This window comes from Rattus norvegicus, chromosome 3 (genome assembly GCF_036323735.1).
Source record: "Rattus norvegicus strain BN/NHsdMcwi chromosome 3, GRCr8, whole genome shotgun sequence".
In the NCBI taxonomy this organism is placed as follows: domain Eukaryota; kingdom Metazoa; phylum Chordata; class Mammalia; order Rodentia; family Muridae; genus Rattus; species Rattus norvegicus.
Window position 1 is genome coordinate 126,120,162 of NC_086021.1, and position 14,631 is coordinate 126,134,792.

At 54.9% G+C, this 14,631-nt stretch overlaps 2 protein-coding genes across 3 annotated transcripts in view; one reads left to right on the top strand and one right to left on the bottom strand.

Moving 5' to 3' along the window:
- The window catches only part of Pak6 (p21 (RAC1) activated kinase 6), a 35,745-nt gene extending 27,586 nt beyond the window's left edge, over nt 1–8,159 (top strand). Inside the window, exons 5-11 of one of the 2 annotated variants that reach the window (NM_001106498.1) lie at nt 65–718; nt 3,349–3,846; nt 3,984–4,117; nt 4,408–4,534; nt 4,629–4,754; nt 5,320–5,454; nt 6,519–6,733. In NM_001106498.1, the coding sequence (NP_001099968.1) occupies nt 65–718; nt 3,349–3,846; nt 3,984–4,117; nt 4,408–4,534; nt 4,629–4,754; nt 5,320–5,454; nt 6,519–6,686 (1,842 nt within the window). In that variant the 3' untranslated portion in view covers nt 6,687–6,733. Of the gene's footprint in view, nt 1–64; nt 719–3,348; nt 3,847–3,983; nt 4,118–4,407; nt 4,535–4,628; nt 4,755–5,319; nt 5,455–6,518 lie in introns of both variants that reach the window. The other variant, XM_039104547.2, reaches the window with a different exon arrangement.
- Nucleotides 8,160–8,907: 748 nt separating this feature from the next.
- Nucleotides 8,908–13,730, bottom strand: Ankrd63 (ankyrin repeat domain 63). Its single transcript, NM_001399655.1, has one exon. The coding sequence runs from the start codon at nt 13,211–13,213 to the stop codon at nt 12,041–12,043; it is 1,173 nt and encodes a 390-aa protein (NP_001386584.1). The 5' UTR covers nt 13,214–13,730; the 3' UTR covers nt 8,908–12,040.
- Nucleotides 13,731–14,631: the final 901 nt, after the last annotated feature.

The window sequence follows — 14,631 nt, forward strand, 5'->3', positions numbered from 1 at the left end:
GGCTCTGAGCCACCCCCTGCCACGAAGGGGCCGTTTCTTCATACTCTTCTGTCTTCCTCTACAGACGGTAGTACGGGGCAGCTCAGTGCCCACAGAGGGCTACATCTCCGGGCTGCTCAATGACATTCAGAAGTTGTCAGCTATCAGCTCCAACACTCTGCGTGGACGCAGCCCCACCAGCCGGCGGCGGGCACAGTCCCTGGGGCTGCTAGGAGATGATCAGTGGGCGGCTGACCCGGATATGTACCTCCAAAGTCCTCAGTCTGAGCGCACTGATCCCCATGGCGTCTACCTCAGCTGTAATGGGGGCACACCAGCAGGTCACAGGCAAACGCCATGGCCAGAACCACAGAGCCCACAGGCCCTGCCCAATGGCATGGCTGCCAAGGCACAGTCGCTGGGCCCCGCTGAGTTCCAGGGTGCCTCCCAACGCTGCCTGCAGCTGGGTGCCTGCCTACAGAGTTCCCCACCTGGTACCTCACCCCCTATGGCCACAGGGAGGCGTGGGGTGAAGGTTACCAAGCATAGCTCGGAAGAGGCTCGACCACAATCTTGCCTGGTGGGCTCAGCCATTGGCAGACCAGGTGGAGAAGGCAGCCCCAGCCCTAAGACCCAGGAAAGCAGCCTCAAGCACCGGCTCTTCCGCAGCATGTTCCTGTCCACTCCCGCCACAGGCTCTGCAAGCAGCAGCAAGCCGGTCCCTCTGCCACAGAACAAGGTATATGACCTGGGGCTTCCTCCTGGGGTCACTCTAAGGAGGACAAGAAAGCACATCTAGCAGACATCTGTAGGCCAATAAGTATTAGAGATCCCAAGCCTAGAGGGGCCCTCCCCACTCACTGAATGAGGATAAGAATGTGGGAAAACAAAATGGCCGACTAGAGTGGTCTAGGCTAATGGATAGAGCCTGAATTCACCATCCGAATTCATGTCTTCCAAAGGCTTCCATGTGTTAGTCACAAGCTGTAACTCAAGTCATTTCAGGTAGAGAGAAGAGGACACTGTGGCTGACATTTCTGTTCTCTGAGGCCTGGCAGTCCACGCTGAGAGACAGACCCTCCTTTAAAAGCACCTTTAACCAAAATCTCAGGACAGAACCTCAAGGCCCAACTAGGGATGTGTGCCCTTACCTGGAAAGGGCAGGGTCTCTCTGCCTCCCTCTTTGGGGACAGTTCTGAAGCCCTCTGCTTCCTGAGAACTGCAGGAGATTCTGGGTATCGCTCACTGCCTACAATGACCGCCTCTTCTTTCTCCTTTTCCCTTTCTCTCCATAGTTCTTTCTTCCCCAAGGTGTCATGAGAAAACCAAAGGGTCAAAGAAGAATCAGGCTTCAGTTCTCACTTCTACAGTAGTGTGTGCTTAATTCCTTAATGTCCCTGGAGGGGTACAACTTTCCAGAGGGTGCGTGCTATGAGAATCACGAGGACTGACTTTGCACCAGAACTTGGAGTAGCAGGACAGAGACGAGGGTTCTTTCCTGAGACAAAGAGAGGAGGGAGTCTGGGTGGCATTTCTTGGCAGGCAGATTAGTATGTTTTCCTCCTTGCCTGCCTGCCCATTCTATCTGCAGTGACAGGACTGCCATTTCCCATTTGGCAGATGACCCACTCAGAGTGAGCTAATGCTAGGGTCTCCAGTGGATCACAGGAGCAAGCAGGGAAGGTCAGGTCATCCTGTCTCAGGCCTTCCAGCCTCCTAGATCTTCTCTACGGAGTTTTGCAGTCATGGGATAGTTATCATCTAGCCCCTGAAAGACAGGATGAGCTTGAGGGAAGCTACGTACGCCTAAGAAACAGCTGCTGACAGTGGTGGGGCCTCCCCTTGAACAGGGAGGGCATTGAAAGCAAGCTGGATCCTTTGCTGTGGTGATGGTATGATTGTGGTCTAACCTGAACTGGAGAATGACCTGAGCCAACAAGTGCTCCAGGTCACTTCCAGCTGAGGCACTGAGGAGGCCTTTGGGCTTCATATGCTCCTGTCCCTCACATATCTGTGACATTAGGGGGTCTCTGCAAGGCTGTGACTTGGGCAGGGCATAGCACTAGGAAGGTGAGGGTCAATTGACCCCTCTGTCTGCTTGGGCAAGCTTCAGGGCTCCAAAGGAAAGAGGTGCTATGCTGAACAGGGCACTGACATCATTTGTTTGAACTGCCAGTCACCGTGATGTCCATCCCCATGAGTGACACTGGATGGGTACTGAGAACCCTCATGGGCCATTCTGATACAACAGAAGAGGGCATCGGACCTCTTTACAGATGGTTGTGAGCCACCATGTGGTTGCTGGGAATTGAACTCAGGACCTCTGGAAGAGTAGTCGGGTGCTCTTAACCACTGAGCCATCTCTCCAGCCCCTCATGGGCCATTCTGTATGCCAGGGCACTCCCACAGTGGAAGTACTTGGTGGTTGTCATGGGCTCAGAGACAGCATGGTTCTGACTCAGGGGAGTAGTTTAATTTGAAGTCGACTTTCCAGATAAACGCTCTTCTGGCTGGGGCTCTTAAAGACATGGCAGCTATCACTGTGTACTTGCAGACTCCTAGACAGGCCCTGGTAGTTTCAGGAGATTGCCTTGAATGAGTTCAGTGCTGTGGCCATGTCCAAACCCTAGTGAGTGCAGACATCAGCCCCTGGGGTAGATTAGGGGAACCCTAGGCAGCCTTCTGTGTAGTCCCTAGAGAGTCCCTCTCCATGTGCCTTTTAAAGATACAAGACCCATAAAGGGGTGGTGAGGGGTGGGCTCCTTTTGCTCCAGCACAGGAAGACTTGAACTCAGATGGGAGAGGGCTTCACCAGCTTTCGGGGATGGGCAGTCTTTCCTCTGCCTCACCCCACAACTGAGGCTCTAAGGCTAGGTCCCCACTTCCTTCTCCAAGGGTTCTTCAGCTAAGAGCCTAATCTCCTAGCTACACAGCCTCACAAGACACATGGCAGCCATGGCTTCTTCCCTGTCTTGGTTCTGGGAGTCAGTCACAGCTACCCAGGGCCTCTTCCACTCACACCAGAAGTCTCTGACCCATCCTCTCTGAGAAATTTGTCTCCCTGAGGTTGCTTGTCAATTGACCAAGAAGAAATACCCAGCTGGAGGACACCCAGGGGACTTGCTGTCTTTGTCTTCCCTGGAACCATAGAGTGGGTATAAAGAGATGCTCTTGAGCCTGTCGCCTGGGAGGTTAGGGACACATCTGCTGCTCTGGTAAGGTTCAGCTTCATTGTTTGCTTCCCCCACTTAATCTGAAGTCCTGGGTGATCCTGCTAGGGACCAGGCCACAGCAGCCAACCCTGCCTCTAGGAAGCTTATCTCAAATGTTCTTTAACTCACCCGGTATTGTCTCTCCTTGTCTTCACAGCTCAATTCTGCTTTCCGACCACCACAAAAAGATTCCTCTTCAAACCTGGTAGCCAAGGCCCAGTCCTTGCCCTCAGATCAGCCCACGGGGACCTTCAGTCCTCTGACCACCTCAGATACCAGCAGTCCCCAGAAGTCCCTCCGCACAGCCCCAGCCACTGGTCCACTTCCAGGCCGGTCTTCTCCAGCAGGCTCCCCCCGCACCCGGCATGCCCAGATCAGCACCAGCAATCTATACCTGCCCCAGGACCCCACAGTGGCCAAGGGGGCCCTGGGTGGCGAAGACACAGGCATCGTAACACATGAGCAGTTCAAAGCTGCGCTCAGGATGGTGGTGGACCAGGGTGACCCTCGGCTGCTGCTGGACAGCTATGTGAAGATTGGGGAGGGCTCCACGGGCATTGTGTGTCTGGCCCGGGAGAAGCATTCAGGTCGCCAGGTAGCAGTCAAGATGATGGACCTCAGAAAGCAGCAACGCAGGGAACTGCTCTTTAATGAGGTGGGAACCTGATGGAATGCCAGCCAGGCAGTAAAAGTGTTCAATGAGGCTCAGCACGTGGGGCCGACATAGCAGGGGGAAGGGGAGCCTGACCATGGGATACTGTGTCAGGTACTCTAGTCTCTCTCTGCCCTCAGGTGGTGATCATGCGTGACTACCAGCACCTCAATGTGGTGGAGATGTACAAGAGTTACCTGGTAGGAGAGGAGCTGTGGGTGCTGATGGAGTTCCTGCAGGGCGGGGCCCTCACAGACATCATCTCCCAAGTCAGGTGGGCAGTTGAAAGGGCTGGGCTGAGGGAAGACCACCCCAACACTGCTTTGATGTGGAGATCAGTGGCCTCTGGCCAGTAGAACTAATCATTTTAGACTCCTGCCTATTTGGGGCAACTGAGACTCCATGGTCTTAGAAAAATGGGCAAGAGAAAGTGTACTCCAGGGTTACAGCCTGCAGAGTATGAGCCTAGGAGTTGTAGATCCCTTTGCCTGGGACTCCTGTCTATCCAACCCAGCCACCCTGACCTCATGGCTCTCCCATGGGTGGCTTGCCTTCCCTGTCCAGACTCAATGAGGAACAGATTGCTACTGTGTGTGAAGCTGTGCTTCAGGCCTTGGCTTACCTGCACGCCCAGGGTGTCATCCACCGAGACATCAAGAGTGATTCCATCCTGCTGACCCTTGATGGCAGGGTAGGTCCTCCCTTTTCACAGCTCAGCTGCCCACCCCATCCTCTCTGGCGTCACTTCTCTTCCCGGTCTCTACCTACTTCCTTTCCAACTCCAGGTGAAGCTCTCAGACTTTGGGTTCTGTGCTCAGATCAGCAAAGATGTCCCCAAGAGAAAGTCTCTCGTAGGAACTCCATACTGGATGGCTCCTGAGGTGATCTCCAGATCCCTGTACGCTACTGAGGTAACTATTCCCTCCACCCCAAGGCCCCCTGATTTAGAAGACCATGTAACTCCTCTATCTTGCACGTATTAAATATTTCCACCACTAATTACCCCAGTTCTGAGGTCCTCACTTAATCAGTATCTGTCCCCTGCTTCCTTTTTGAGACAGGGTCTCAATATGTCCTGGATTTCCTATACTCACTACTTAGATCAAACTGGCCTTAACTCACAGGAATATGCCTGCTCCCCCCATCTTCTAAATGCTGGGGTTAAAGGCCCACTACACCCGAACCTTCCTCCCTGTTTTAACGGAGTTACCCTCACCTGGACTTCACTATGGGGCAGGCTCTGCCACACTCTCCTCTCTTCAGTTCAAGGAAACAGTGCCCAGTGTTCTGCATGGGTGGTGGTTTCTATGACCCCTGGCCACTCAGACAAAGGGGGCTAAGCATAGGGCATCTGACTGGGGTCGGGGGTCGGGGGCAGCCTCTCCAGGACACCTGGAAGGAAACAAGATGCTCCGTCCAACACACTGCCACCAAGAGCCAGACCCCAGCAGTAGAGTCAGGGCTATTCTCCTGCAGGTGGATATCTGGTCTCTGGGCATCATGGTGATTGAGATGGTGGATGGAGAACCCCCTTACTTCAGCGACTCCCCAGTGCAAGCCATGAAGAGGCTCCGGGACAGCCCCCCACCCAAGCTAAAGAACTCTTACAAGGTCAGTTACTGTGTTAGGTGTGAACTCCCCAACCTCATACCCCCAAGCCCATTTCTTGTGAGACAAGAGGACAGGGACGTGGGTACCATGGAATCAGAAGGGTACACACACACACACACACACACACACACACACACACACACACACACATACATGTATGTATATATACTTTTGGTCCATAAAACCTGTGCTGGGTACAAAGTCACATGTATGTACCAACTCCCAGGTTCATGCCAACAGGTTCCCACCTGCATCTGCAGCAGGAGAGCCACTCCTCAGCAGGCTCTTGACAGGAACCCACCTATACCTATGAGGAGCCCTAGCTGTCTCCAGAGTACAAATCCTTCCATCTTACCTGTCTGGGGCCCCATACCATAGTGCCATCACATCAATGGGTTTTTCCTCTTGTATGACACTTCCCGACTATAGCTGAGCCACTGTTTGCACCTCAGAACCAGTATATACACTTATTATAATTAACTCTCCCCTGTCAAATCCATCCACCTGCTGCCGGATAGGCACAGGACAGACACCTAATGGTACTGCCACCTGGTGGCCAAATCTAAAAATGTCCCGGAGGATTGAAGCACAAGTTTCTAATAGGCTCTAAGACAGCTTGGGCCATGGAGACTGCCCTGAGAAGCTGATGAGCCGGTCTCAAAGAGCACCCGTTAGTTAAGTGCCCCAGGAGGCAGCCTTCTGTAGCATCCCAAGGCAGCCTGGCAGATCAGGAACTGGATCGCGGATGCCAGTTCCATGCCCCTTTCGCAGAGCTGCAGCGCCTAATGCCCAGAACCCCGAGAAGCAGGCAGGGGGAATGGGCCCTGTACGGAACCCAGCTACCCAGACTTCCAGACATCCTCATCCCATTCATTGCTCTGCCACTCTCAGAACAGGTGAAATGGCCTCCTTCTGCCTGATACTCCGACGATCAGTGAACCTGGGAGGAACCAGGAAGTAAGAAAGCAGAGAAGATGAGGTGTGACATAGTGGGGGGCCCCAGCAGTCAGACCACAGAGAAATGACTGCAAGCCACGGCTTCCCCTCACTGTTCTATTCCACAGGTCTCTCCAGTGCTGCGAGACTTCCTGGAACGAATGCTGGTACGGGAACCCCAAGAGAGAGCCACAGCCCAGGAGCTCCTGGATCACCCCTTTCTGCTGCAGACGGGGCTGCCCGAGTGTCTGGTGCCTCTGATACAGCTCTACCGCAAGCAGACCTCCACCTGCTGAGCCCACGCCCAGGGTGCACCTGCCACCTCTGTCCACAGGCCAAGGACGCTGGGCAGCCATTCCAGTGGCAGGGCTGATCTGCCATGTTCTCTCAGTATTCTCTCCAAAGATTGAATGTGAAGTTCCATCCCTTCCCTCTTGCCCTTTTGCCCACTGGGCTAGGCCGGACCTGCCCCCTCAGCCTCACTCCCCAGAGTCCCAGTTGCCTTTGGGATGACAGTGACCCCTTCTGCAGGTTTGGCCCTTTGTTATTTGCACAGGGATGTTTCTAAGAAACATGGAGAGTGGTGCTCCTGGCCCCGAGCCAGCAAAGCTGACAGGCTGCTGCAGATTTTTAAAGGCAGTGTCCACAGTGACCAGGGCCACCAAGAGGGTGCATGCTCCTCCTTCACACAGACACTTGCTATTCTCAGCTAAAGCTTCAAACCCTGGAGTCCCAGAGGGCCATGGGGAAGGATTTCACTGCCCAAATCCTTCTTCCTCCTTTGGTCTGACTTCGGGAAGCCCCACTTGCACCTGTTTCCTGTCTGTCCCCTGGCACTGCCTCTCCCTAGAAAGCCTCTACAGGACTGTGAATCGCCTGTGTGTGGGCCACGGGAGCAGCAAGGGGGAATCTTCTGAGAGAGTGGGATTGGCAGTAAATGTGGTTCCATTTTCCAGGATGTAGAGAACATATTCTCATTCTCATTCTCTCTCTCTCTCTCTCTCTCTCTCTCTCTCTCTCTCTCTCTCTCTCTCTCTCTCTGCTGTGTGTGTGTGTGTGTGTGTGTGTGTGTGTGTGTGTGTGTGTGTGTGTGTGTGTGTAAACTTTCCCCAAAAGCCCAGGTCCTTCCAGTTACCCACAGAGAGCCTCAGAAGAGCTGCCCACCTCTTTTCTACCAAGCTCCACTTTGGACCTGGCTTTCTGCTTCTCAAGTCCCATGTTCTTACCTAAAACAGTGAAGGGGTGTGTGTATGTCAAGTCTAACACATGCTGGGGGCCCTCGAAGTTTCTGAGTTTCTCCCATACTAAGGCAGGAATAGTAAGGGAATAAACTTTGTTTTACCTGTCAGCAACTTCTCAGTAGCCAGATCAGGGACCCCTCCTCTTCAGAACCCTGGGCTGGGACAGAAAGGTGAACCACCTCCAGGGAGGAGGTCCCTCATGCCAAGGGATGTGCACCTCCTTGTGTGAGCCTGCTGCCCCAGCTGCCCTGCAGATACTTACCTGCCTCCCTAACCTTCCTCCCTTCCCATCTTCCTGGCTGTTGTGAGACAGGGAATGCCAAGGAAGAACTCCAGTGTCTGGACCCTATCCAGATAATATTTTTTAGACTCCTCTGCTCCCTGATGACCTGCATTAGGGCAAAAGAAAATTGCAAGGTCTTTTTTTTTTAAAGGGTCAGAGTTTTAAAAAACAAAAGCATCCTTCCCTAGAAATTTTTGTGACTTGTTTGCACTTGTGCCTGTTTTAAATTAAACTAAATGTTCGAACCTTTGAGTTTTTCATTCTCTGGGACTGGAGCCAGGCTTTCTTGGAGCTGGATGCCCTTGGAGTGGGTGCCTGGTGGGCTCCTCTGTAGTTACTTGAATCCACAAAACACACAGCTTCTTTGGCTTGGACACCTGCAATGAGGGCAGAGGAAGGAGGAGACAGAAATGGAAGGCCCTAGGGATGGAAGCAAAGGGGAAAGAAGCCCTCTGGTTAGCCCGAGCCTTCTGAGGAACCACTGGGTGGAGGCTATGGGAGGGCTCTGGCAACCTGTGGCCAGAGAGGCTGACCTCTCTCAACTTTGGTTTCTCCCTTCTGCTGGTCTTCAGGCTGCCCATAGAAAGTTTCTTGAAATTTCTACCTATGAGAAAGCAGCCCATGTTGATTTCTTAAAACTGAAAGACTGAAATTTCAAAAGAGCAGAAAAGTAGCCAGAAACTCCCCTGGGGTTGGGGAGTGGGAAAAGTGGCCTTTTAACTTTTACTCTGACAGTGATTCCAATCTTCCTCTTCTGAGCTTTATACCCAACACAATGCTCACTGAAACCACTTAACTTGGAGCAAGGAGCCATACCCAGACCTGGCCCCGGTCCCGGCCCGGAAGCAGCCCCTATGACTCTCTAGCTGTAGAACGGCCATGGTCAAGGCTGATGAAGGTAGGGCATGCCACCAAATCAAGTGTATGCTTCTGTCTTTTCAAAGGAAGCCAAGAGGCAGCAGTGAGCAGGAAGGTAAAGAGAGGCCAGTTCTCCAAACAGAACAACACTGGGTTTATTAGCTGCTCCTACCCCTGCTGGTCTTTTTCGGCACATTGCTCCACACGCATGTGCCGATGCCCTTTACACCATACCAAAACCAACCAGCTCTAAGTGCCAGTGGCTGGGGCGACTCTTCACAATGATGACAATGATAGGAAAAGCAGAGTATGCAGCAAAGTCACTTCTACACCGGGAGGGGACAGGGAGGACCGCAGCCTCAGTATACCTAGAGCTAACAGGAGGTCTGGAGAGAGTAAAGTGTGCTGGAGTTCTATACAGAGCCTGCTAAGGCTTAGCTGAGGCTAAGGGCAGACAACAAGGCCCACAACTCAGTTGAGATGGGAAAGATCTACAGTGTATCAGAAATGTCACTTCCGACCATCCGTCTTCCAGCAACTCCACAGAATAGACAGGAGTAAGCATTTACCCAACAGAGACTCACCAAGGTGACGCTCCCACAGGGTACACATCAGTGACACTGAATGGTTGACAGCACCCCTGGACATAATGTGTGAACCAGATTTCAGGGTGCTTGTAAGCCAAAAAAAAAAAAAAGTATCCTTACACCATTAAAAACATCACTAAAAGTAAACATTGTTGAAAATGGAATGTGAGTGAGGAAGGGTCAGAGAAAAAGCACTACTCACTTGGGGTGTCCCAGTCCGGACCTCCTCTGACTTTTCAGACACTGTGGTATACTGCACTTCTGACCCTCAGGGTGAGAAAAGGCAGGTGTGTGTGTATGGGTATGGGGGGCAAAGGCTGGGAACGTCTATCTGTGTGTGTCCAGGAGGGGTGGGGTGGCAGAGAGATCACCCCAGAATGGATAGCAACTGTCCTAAGACAACACACATGGTCAGGTCAAGGTTCAGAAGCAACAAGGGTTGGCAGCTCCAGCTGTTCTAAAGATAGCAGGAGATCTTCCAACAGTACCCTTAGCTTGCAAAATGACTTGGGGTTCTTGGTGGGCTTCTGAGCACTTCTTACTACACTCAGTGCTGACTTTCCTTGTTCACTGTTCCTCACTTCATTGAAGTGAAGCGACTTCAAGTATCCGGATTTAACATTTTACGAGAGGAACACGCTTCATGGGTAAAAAGCACACAGAGGGAGAAGTTACACATCGATGATCTCCCGATGAAAGCCAAGTCTGAGCTCCCAGGGCGCAGCGAGGAGAGTGCAGAGGTGCCACCAGGGGGCAGCAAGGATTACGGTCCTAATTGTGGGCTGGCGCGCGGCCTCGGACGCAAGGGAGGAAGAACAGGAACTGCCGAGCTCTGTGGCCCCGGCAAAAACTGGTTTCCGACTTCCTACCCTTCTACCGCAGACCCAGTTTCTGAGCACCAGCATTCTCTCTTGGCAGATCCCTCGGAGTGACTGGTGAGAAACCTTTCCACAAAGATGATCTTCCACAAGGATCAACGTCTTAAAAGACTTTATCGCAGGCAAGTGCGGGGTTACATGCTCACTCTTCCGGGTTCACAAACAAAAACCCGAGTTACTATTACGGCCAGAAAACTTTCTCTGCCTTGAAGCAGGAGTTTTTACCCCACCTGGCTGGTACAGATCTTCCACCAGGAGCTAGCACTGACACTGGGGTCGTAGAGCATACAACCTGCCAAACTCCTTTCTTCGCCCCCTCTCTGGGGCGGTACAGTGTTGGAGGGCAGGGGCGGAGAGGGAGAGGACAAAAGACTTCGCGGGGAGGGGGGCTAACTACTTCTCCACAGTTGCCTCTGACTCACTAATCTGCCCAGTAATAAAAGCTGGAAGCTGGGCTGGGCCTGCATCCCACGCGGTGGAGCCCAGGCAGGGGTCCTTGGTCTCGATCTAGCATCCATCATCTGCCCTGCCCTCCATTAACAGCCCAGCAAGAAGCAGGAGACATTTAGCAGCCCCTTCCTATGCTTTCTCGGGAGTTTGATGTAATTTAGACCGGGACCTGCGGTTCGTGTGGGCTCTCGACTCCCGCGCCCGCCGCCGTTTAACGTTGCAAACACTCTAGTCAATTATCCCCCTTGCGGAGGTGCTATTTAAAGAGACGTTGTCAGTTTCTTAAGCCTCCGATCAGACCTGCTGCTTTCTGCTTCATACACAAAGGCTCAAAACACGAGTTCTTTTGAGGGTTGGGAGAAATACAATTAAGCAAGTCCTTCCTAGCTGTTCCACCCTCCTGGAGCACCCACGTGCGGAATGGGGGAGCTGGGAGGAAGGAGGAGGTGGGGTGCTATGTCCTTTCCATTTCAGGCCTCCGGGACGAAGTGGAAATTTAATTAAGGCTGGGCCAAGATGAGGGAAGCATTGAACCTCAGAGATGAAATTCAACTGCAATCCTTTTGGGGGTCAAGCTGCCCCAGAAGCCAAGAGTTAGTAGGGGCTTACAGTAGCAAGCCTACGATGCCAATGAAGTTGAATCCTGAGTCTGACTGAGACAGAGTCAAAGGAAGTTTATTTCCCAGTAGGGAAAGCTAGTAAATACCTAAAGGGGATATTAAGTTCCAAAATATCTTTGCCTTGAATGAGGAATTTCTGCCTCAGAAAACCTTAACCACTGGATTGCTTCATAATCAGCACTCTTGTCCAAAAAGCTTATGGGGCTACCTCGTTTCCTCCCTTTCTCCAACCTTATAGGGAAGGGAGACTTCGGTAGTTGGTCAACTATTATGGTCAGCATCAGCAGGCACAGTCGCCTGGGTCCTTGTTCTCCAGAGCCGGTTCTACTGCCACCCTGGCTGCCAAGGTGTTAGGGAAAGTTAGAAATAGGCAGGGGGTCCTGCAGGAACCGAGACTAGGCAGCTGAACCTCAGGGCTGGGATTGGGATTGAACCGTCCACCTTTCTGGCTAGAAAGCTGAAGCCTACAGAAGCAGCCGTTCACACCTCCTTTTTCCCCAGGACAAGAAAGCCACGTTGGAGGAAGGTGGGAGATTTACATAGGAAATACCAATGAGCACACAAAAAGATGGGATCTCTACAACTGGTAGAGGTCTACAGGAGGTCTCCCTTTAGCAGTGGGGACTGGGAGGGGGGGTCAGCAAATTGCAGAGAAAGGAAGGACTTGGAGCAAAGGGAGATATCTCAGTAACTAGAGACAGTGGACTTTTACAGGGCTCGACCTTCGTGCTCCTTACCGCTGAGCCTGAAGTACCACAGCCTCTGTGCCCGCCTGCCAAGGCTTTGGCCCAGGCACTGAGAAAGGCAGAGCATTGTTCTCTAATTCTGGACCACTCTCAGGCCCTGAAGCCTCCCCGACCAGGCTGGGGATGTCTGGGGCTGTGGAACGTCGGCGCAAACCCAGGCGGCCAGAGCCGGGGCCACCCTCGGGATGAGGACTAAGGCCGACCGGGGCTTGCATTAAGGCTAGTGGCGCTCCCTCCAGCACCTCATGTGAACGCCACCGCCCACTCCCCGAAGACTGGGGTGAGTTTGGTCGAACCATCAGAGCTCCTGCCCTAAGGCGTGCTGTCTCCTCCTCCGTCATGGTACCCAGAGCTAGGCTCATGCTCCGGCCCAACTCTGGCCTCTCGCTGCCTTGTGCCCTATGACGGCCCGAGCCCTTGCCAGCAGAGGCAAGCTCACCTCCGTGGCCGTGGCCATGGCCGTGACCGTGACCGTGGCCGCCGGCAGCTCGCGCAAACCGTGCCAAAAGAGGACGCGGCAGACGACGGGGGCTGGGACGTCGACGCTCTGGGCTGGGCACCGGGGCAGAGTGGCCAGGGGGACTGTCGGAGTTGGAGCCCCGGGCCGCTGCCGCAGCGGCTGCCCGACCCCAAGGCCCGGTGAGGGCTTGCACACAGGTCCCGTGGCCGCGGGAGGCAGCGAGCTGCAGAGCGGTGAGGCCCGCACGGTTGGTGCGGTCAAGGCGTAAGCCCAGGCGGCGGAAAGAGCGCACCAAGAACTCCAGCACCGCCCCGTGGCCGCACGCCGCCGCCCACATCACCGGGCTGTTGCCCGCCGAGTCCGTCGCCTCCGGATCGCCGCTGTACTGCACCAGCAGCTGCACGGCGTCTAAGTGGCCTCGCTCGCAGGCCAGGCTGAGTGCAGTGCGGCCGCGCTCGTCCCGCAGGTTCACGGCCGCACCCTGCTCCAACAGCAGTCGCACGAAACGCGAGCGCATCGCGGGGTCCGGCAGCCCCACGGCCACCATGAGCGGCGTCCGGCCCTGCTCGGCGCGGCAGTCGATGATGCTGCGGTCCAGCGCGTCCAGCACGAAGCGGGCCAAGTGGACTTTGCCCGCCTGCATGGCCTCAAGGAAGGTGCGCGTACCCGCTCGGGGGCACAGGTCCTTGGGCTTGAGCATGGCTCCGGCCGCCGCGCCCGGGAAGTCCAAAAGCTCCGCACGGGGGCGCCCCTGTTCCCTCACCCCACGGGGCTAAGGCCCCGGCCCGGACACCCGTACCGCTCTTCCCGCGCGGTGCGTAGGTGGCTGTAGCCGAGTCTCCTGCAGTTCCCGCTCGGGTCTCCCTGCCTCTCCGCTGCCTCGCTGCTCCCGGGACGTCTTGCTTTTCCTCCCTGGCCCCCGCCCGGAGGTGGCTATTTGTTGCTTCTGACTCCCGCTCAAGCTCGGCCTCCTCAACTCTTGGGCCCTCTTCCCTGTATCCGACGCCCCTTGGTCCCTCGTGGCTTGGAGCAGCGCCACTCACCGGTACCCCGGGCAGCCCCTGCTCCCCTGCTGAGCGGGTGGCTCCCGCCTGGCGCGCCTGCCTCCAGCCTCGGCGGGGAGCGCTGCTCTTCCAGCTCCCGGAGCCTCTCCCCACCTCCTCCTCTCTTGCGGGGGCCGGGAGGCTTGCTTTTTTACTTAGGGGGCTCAGCGGCTCGTGAGGTACCCGACGCCTAGATACCTGGCTTTATAGCTTCGGGGGTCTCCATGGCAATGGCTGCTCTGGAAGCAGGCTGCACCTTCAGGGCAGAGACGGACAGGGCGAGGGAGACCGCCCCTGACCCCCCACCCCTTCGTGGGCCACGAAGTTGGGGAGCGGCTCCTCCTCCGCGCTCCCCTGGGAATGCGGCGGCGGTTGCGGGGCGGGGGCGGAGGCTGCTCGCCGGGGGCCACATGCACCCGGCGGGGCCAATCCTAAAATCTCAGTCTTCTTTCCCCGCCCCCCCGCCTCCGCCAGAATCGGTAGCGTCGGCTGCTTAGAAACTGGCGGGAGCTCCTACCATCGGTTCTAGGTTAAAGGGACTGGGACCCCACGAGGACAGAACTGGACAATGCACGAACTTGAGGTGGGCCAGAGACAGAGGTGGAGTAATTTGGGGTATGAGGCATTTGTGCTCCGGACTGAGGGCGCTCAGTCTGGCTGATAACTGCCATCTAAAGTGCAGCGAATCACAGTCACACACAATTGTGCCTCCCGCACACGCTCACTCAGAGCAGGGCGGGGGTGCATTCTCCAATCTCAGACGTCTCCAAACCTGACAGCGCGCCCGCGTGCCAGCTCCACGGTCGGTCGGTCGCTGTGGAGCAAGCTGACTAGACACTGGCCGCTGTGACCCAGGGCAGGTGCCTTAGGATCTGAGAGTGTGCAGGCATCAGGACTCCCCAGGTACTGTCCCCTCAAGGATGAGCTAGGGCTAAAGTCTAGGAAAGGGCAAAAGACACAAGCAAGAATTCCCCCAGAAGGCTGGATTCTCTTGAGCACAAAAACCATCTCTAGGCCACAGAGCTCTCTACCTGACCCCCTAAAGAAAGAACCGGGGATCCATTTTTTTTTCCAG

Bases quoted from the DNA above. Each gene is read 5' to 3' on its own strand.
- Ankrd63 (NM_001399655.1), bottom strand. From the start codon at position 13,213: ATGCTCAAGCCCAAGGACCTGTGCCCCCGAGCGGGTACGCGCACCTTC.